The 6,323-nt window shown below is 45.6% G+C and overlaps 1 protein-coding gene across 2 annotated transcripts in view; it reads left to right on the top strand.

Annotated features, from left to right (window-relative positions):
* The first annotated feature begins 477 nt into the window (after positions 1-477).
* The window catches only part of MTMR12 (myotubularin related protein 12), an 813,877-nt gene continuing 808,031 nt past the window's right edge, over positions 478-6,323 (top strand). Inside the window, exon 1 of one of the 2 annotated variants that reach the window (XM_078674902.1) lies at positions 478-630. In XM_078674902.1, the coding sequence (XP_078531028.1) occupies positions 556-630 (75 nt within the window). In that variant the 5' untranslated portion in view covers positions 478-555. The remainder of the gene's footprint in view (positions 631-6,323) is intronic. The other variant, XM_078674903.1, reaches the window with a different exon arrangement.

Genomic DNA, 6,323 nt, shown 5'->3' with positions numbered 1-6,323 from the left:
TAGAGGGATTAATACACTCCCACTAGAGTTTTATACAGTGAAGAACAGAAAAGGGTTTGGCGCCAATCAGCATCCCTTAATGTGACGTGAGTATACTGCAATGTTATGTTCTTACACTTTTCTTTTCCTTACTTGAGACGCTGCCTAATAAAGCAGCAATACACATTTAGAATCAGACATGAAATGGCATTTAAAACAAAGTTAAGCACTTCGAGAATAAAATTAATTGAATATAAAATATAACTCCACTACGAAAAGAAATCGTAGAAATTATGCGATTTAATTACAGCTGTATGTTTTTTTTTTGTTCCGTATTCGACAGTAGAAGTTAAAACGTCTAAGATGGCCGCTATTTTTGTACCGTGTGGCGGATTCCTTCGGCGTTTAGGACGTTTTCTATTACAATCAATGGCTGTCAGGAGTTTTGTCGTTATTGTCCCTTTTCTATGTCCATGTGGGGGACGGTCCGTTTGTTTATTGTGGGTTGTGTTGGGCGGGGCGGGGCTGAAGCAGTAGTGGCGGAAAAGGTAACCTATACACCTTGCTTCCTGCGAGATGTTGGGGTCATTGGGAGCCGTCGGGGGACCGAAACCTGCTAAGCCAACCTTTATATCTTATGTGGCCCCCGAGGTGAGTGAGAGGGGAGAGTTGTGGCAGGGTGTGAACCGTCTTCCTGTCAGCATCCTGTTGCCGGGGAACATATAGCAAAGTAAGGCTGCATCGCCAACCCTCATATCTTGCACCCATGGGTACCTATACTGGGTCATCACCCATACATCAGACACCATCGCTCTCTAATCGACGCAAACTTTACATTGTTAAACTATGAGCAGCTTGTTACATTCCTTCAAAATGTGCAACCGAACAAGCACGTTTCAAGAGAGGAGTTAATGTTGGACGAGTAGTTCGATGTCCGATCTCCAACGGCGTTATTACATTTTGACTGGTATATAGTTGTAGCCGTGTATTTCTATCAATTTCCCCGCTTGCTAACCGTGTATATTGAATTATACACCATTCTAGCGACCGATTTCCACACACCCGACCATTATTACTCACCTGTATTTAGATGGAAAGTGCTCACACGTCATCTCGCTGGAACGTATATGCCGGTGATCTGAAAGTACACTTAACAGAATGCAAAGTAATATTGCCTAAACATCAGCCAGCAGCCAACGTAACCCCTTCTCCAGCACTGGACGTAGACATCAACAGGACCCCCCCCCCCCCCCCCAAATATCAATCCAGAACTCCTGTCCCACCTGTCACCTAAGAGATTTTGTATAACAAAACATTAAAGTATCATAGGAGGTATTGAGTACTCGAGTATCCAACACAAGGCTCATAGATGACTCGATGTCACCAATCATGCAGTCCGCCACTCCTGTGGCTTTTTAAAGCAAGCAAGTGGATTTTGGCATTTGTAGTTTTGATTCAGTTTATTCGGTTGATTGTATACACCTAAAATAAGCATTGGCATAGCCAATAGGTCTCGTCTTTGGGACCTTATAGCCCCACAGACATGTGATCAAAAATTATATTAGAGGTGAAAGAACTGGATTCCTTCATTCCACTGAATTCTGGGCAATCAGGGAGAATATGGGCAGTACAATGTGTGAAAACAAAAGGATTATAAATATGTTGATATGGCACTTCGAGTGGAACTAACCCTCCACGGGTCCGTCTAGAAAGTGCTTTTACTCCCACTGAGGCATGTCAAGTTAATAAAAGTGTGAGTCAAAGGGCAAAATGCTTCAGAGACCGGAAGTCCCTTGAATGTTTAATTTCTTCCTGGATATAAATGTGTAGCACCATCTGGGCTCCAGGAAGGTGGGGCCACGGTTTGGCTTCAGTAACTGGTGGGACAATGTGGGGGGCTGCACCGACCCTGGCAGGGTGGGTGTTTAGTGGAGACACCAGCTGTGTGAAGGCAAAAGTGCTAGTGCGAGAGAGAGTGTGCAAGTAGAGGGAGAGCAGATAGGTCTGTATGCCAAGGATAGACGCCAAGAAAGCTGATTTTAGGAAAGGGAGATAATGTAGGCGGTGTGGGAGGAATTTTGTATGTATGCACAAGCGTATGTGTATGCAGGAAGCGCAGAGGGATTCAAATGATATGTAGGAGGGTTGTGGGAAAGAAGGGAAGTAGCGTGGCGACTTTATGGAGTAGTTAGTGTTGCATTACTGAAGGGAACAATAAAATAAAAGTAGAAAGAGCGGGATGGTCTTCTCTCTTTTTGTGATTTCCCTATCAGTTTGCTTACAAGCCTGCTTTACCTCGCTAGTACCATGGTAGGGAACATCTGCTCGCGGCGGGGGGGGAGGGGAGTCCGGGAGCCCGCATCGTATCGTAGACATTCCTCCTCCATCTTTTCCCTTCCTTGGGGTGTAGTTTTGGGGGCGATAGGCACGCTGCTAGTGGGGTTAGGTCGTAGCCATCCGCAGGGGTGCAGGGTGGGGGGTTGAGGTTTTTTTTTTTTCCTTTATTTTGTTCTATGACCTATCTTTTTCCCTTTTCCCTTCTTCGCAAGAGATGTGGCATATTCTCCTGAGCTTGTTGTTATGCATATTCGGGTGTCGAGTGTCCATTTTTATATCCTGTATCCTTGGTGGGCAGACTCTGATAATGTTTGCTTATGATTATTTGTATTGTATTGTTTTGACCCAGCTCCGGCTGGTATTGATACTTTTCGGATACCTACAATTGTAGTGTATTTCTCTATTTCATCTGCCCGTTCGCCACTGTAATATGTACTACCAACGATACCCGAAATGTACATTTCTACTCTTGTGTTATAATTAATAAAATATATTAAAAAAAAAAAAAGTAGAAAGAGAAGAATGAAAAGAGGATGGAATAAACGAAAAAAAAAAGAACCCGAAGGTAACGAATGAAGAGTTGGTTCATCCGCATAATGATCATGCCTTGATTCCTAGCAATGCAGGGCTGTGAATGCTTAAACATTAACAGAAACAGCATTTTCCCCTCTCAACAACCTCCCCCCGCTAAAGGTTCAGCTCGGCTGCATCCACAAAAGCAGAGACAAAGTTAATCTATAAATAGCGGGTGTAGAAGGAACGTTGTTTCCTAGAAAACGGCGTCGTCTGCCAGCCTAGTTCAGGTGACAGGATTCATGTGGGCTTTTTATTCTATTCTACACATTTTATTAGAGCATACAAATAACACCCTATATAAAATATATATGCCCCAATTTTACTTTCAATTGAGCACAGCACTAGTATGATGTTAGTCAGTGTGCCTCCGGACTAAACAATCAATGGGGTTGAAACATAACACAGGCAAAGCAGATGTAAAGCAACATTCCACATGATTTAACCGCCTGTAGATATTGTTAGGTTACTAATTAACCCAGCGCGGTCGCGAAAGTGAAAGCGACCGCGCTGGGCTAATTAGTAACCTGATCCTAGAATGCAGTTGGCACACTGCGCGCCGCTGCTCGCTCCCGAGACCCATAGGCCATGGTAGTAAACGTTTACAGAAAAGGCGGGACATACACCCACTTTGGCCTTTTGTGTGCTTTCATTTTTTAAAGCAACAAGCAATGGCTAATAAAATGTGTGAGAGGAGTCCGAACCACACGGAGCAGTCTCTTGGAAGTCTGGAGTGATTCAAAGAGGCCCTCTCCTAGAGCCGCGCATGCGTGCTGCACTAGGCTCGACCTAAAAAACGACTGGTAAAAGAAAACACCAGGTCTGGATCATTCTACCTTTGGTGACATGGACCCATCTGTTCTCCATGACCCAATAGCCACTTACAAGTGTTTTATATAGTATGTCTCTAGCGCCAAGTATATCCAGAGCACATTTTTAATACACCTGGAGTACCTCAACCATTTATTTATTTTGAAAGTTTTATGAAGTGCGAGCATGACCCTTACGGGTATCAGAGCGCTGTACAAAAGGCGAGAGCATGAATAAACTGCGTACACTAGAGGTCAACACAGTGAAACAACAAGGAGTACACAATCCAGATAGGGACCTGGTATAGGGCCACACTAGAACAACTTCTAGATTACTAGCGCGTGTTGGACCCCTGAGGCGTGAGCCGGGGGATAGCTATTTTAATTGTGTGCATTTTATTACTTTGCCTCAAAAACTTCGTTATTATTTATTTTAAACTTACCTGACCAGGGATTTCCTCTGCACTCGTCCCCGCTCCCAGCGCAGCAGAGTCAGTGCTGACGCTGTGCGAGGCAGGGCTTAGGAGGCCATATTGGGGGAAATCTGGGTTGGCGCTCGAGTTGTTGGTCGCCTCCCGCCCGCCCAAGTATAAAAGCTGAGTGAATGCGCGAGCGCGCTGATTACTAGCGCGTGTTGGACCCCTGAGGCGTGAGCCGGGGGATAGCTATTTTAATTGTGCGCATTTTATTACTTTGCCTCAAAAACTTCGTTATTATTTATTTTAAACTTACCTGACCAGGGATTTCCTCTGCACTCGTCCCCGCTCCCAGCGCAGCAGAGTCAGTGCTGACGCTGTGCGAGGCAGGGCTTAGGAGGCCATATTGGGGGAAATCTGGGTTGGCGCTCGAGTTGTTGGTCGCCTCCCACCCGCCTCTAACCCGTATACAAGGATGTTGTCATCCCGTCCGCGCAGCGGGCGGGCGCGCCAAAGGCAAGCCCGTCTGCGCCCGTCCGCGGACGGGGCTAGGGGCCACGACCCCTGCCCATTTTTACGGCCCTCATACAAGCTATACCTCTAATGAGCTACTCAGTTTAAGACCTTCGCCAAAAGGAAAATGTCATCATCTGTATTACCCTTTAAATCTACCCTCCTATTGTCAATACTGCCATATCTACCCAAGAGGCATTATGACCACTGAACACCGGCACTCTTTTAAGATGTTTCTTCTAAATTGTAGATCCCTGCCCAAGCATCAAACAGAAGTGTCCCTATTGCTTGAAGAACATAATCCGGATGCAGTCTTTTTTACGGAGACATGGTTAACCGCGTCTTCCGCGCCTGATCTCGTTCAAGCATTACCACAGGGCTATCAAATAGCCAGGACAGACCGCACATCGGGGAAGGGAGGAGGTTTAGCTATAGTATTTAAAGACAGCTACATATGCCGATGCATCTCCACCTCTATTCTGGACTGTGAAAGTACGTCATTTAGTCTGGAACTGTCACCAAATTTAAATTTTTCCGGAGTATTGGTCTACCGCCCGCCTCGGTTAGACAGTTTTTAGACTCTGCGCCCTCAGCAGTTGCAGATTTTGCCACCACTTCAGCTAATTTCACGCTGTTGGGCGATTTAAATATGCATTTCGAAGACATTAACGATCACGCTGCCCCAGAACTAATCGCCGGCCTATCCGCGCTACAGCTGACCCAACTGGTCCCCTCACCCACACATGTGAAAGGACATTTGCTGGATCCCGTGTTTAGCAACTGCCCGGATCTAGTGATAGAGCCCCCCATTGTACTCCCGTGGACAGACCATCGACTTGTCCCTTTAATCTGGTACATCCATAAACTGCCTGTTCTTTCTACAGGATTACGGGAAGCTCGAAATTGGCCCAAACTGTCAATAGATGAGTGGGCTCACGAACTTCAAGCCACAATACCCTCTATCACTATAGATCCTACGGCAGCCAATGACACCTTCAATGACTGGATAACTCAGTCATTGGACACCATTCTACCAGTGAAGACAACACGGCTAAAAGATCTAGGATCTCAGCCCCCTGGTACACCACAGAGCTTAGGGAGATCAAAAGTAAGTGTAAAAGGCTGGAGAGGAAATGGCGTTTGGACTATACAGACTTAGATAAAGCTGTATACAGAAAATCCATCAGGGAATACAAGCTTGAGATTAAGAAAGCTCAATCTCGGCACTATACAAAAAAGATCACTGATGCCAGGTCCAATTCTAAGGAAATTTATAGAATAGTAAAAAGCCTTACTGTTCTCTCCCAGCCCCCAATAAAAAGTGACAATCTACAAGTCCGCCTTAACGAGCTGGCAGACTATTTTTTTAATAAAATAGATCTTATATACTCTGCCTTTCCAACTACCCAACCAGACACCCCAGTAGCCATTTCTGGATATGCCAAAGATGACATGACGGACAATAGTCACCAGTTACCAGTACTGGATAACTTTCCATTGCTGTACTCTGACCTATTAGCCACCTTAATGACCCAGGTAAAATCGGGCTCTCCCAGCGACCCCGCCCCTCCGAGCTTCTTAAGGACCGTCAGTCAAACCATCCTCCCGGTTGTATTGAAGGTACTCAATGCCTCTATTTCCACCAATACAGTTCCATCTAGGTGGAAAGAGGCCAGGGTAAAGGCACTTGCTAAGA

Source organism: Lissotriton helveticus, chromosome 2_1 (assembly GCF_964261635.1).
Source record: "Lissotriton helveticus chromosome 2_1, aLisHel1.1, whole genome shotgun sequence".
Lineage (NCBI taxonomy): Eukaryota > Metazoa > Chordata > Amphibia > Caudata > Salamandridae > Lissotriton > Lissotriton helveticus.
The sequence above is the reverse complement of the archived record's forward strand: the minus strand, read 5'-3'. Positions and strand labels throughout refer to the sequence as shown.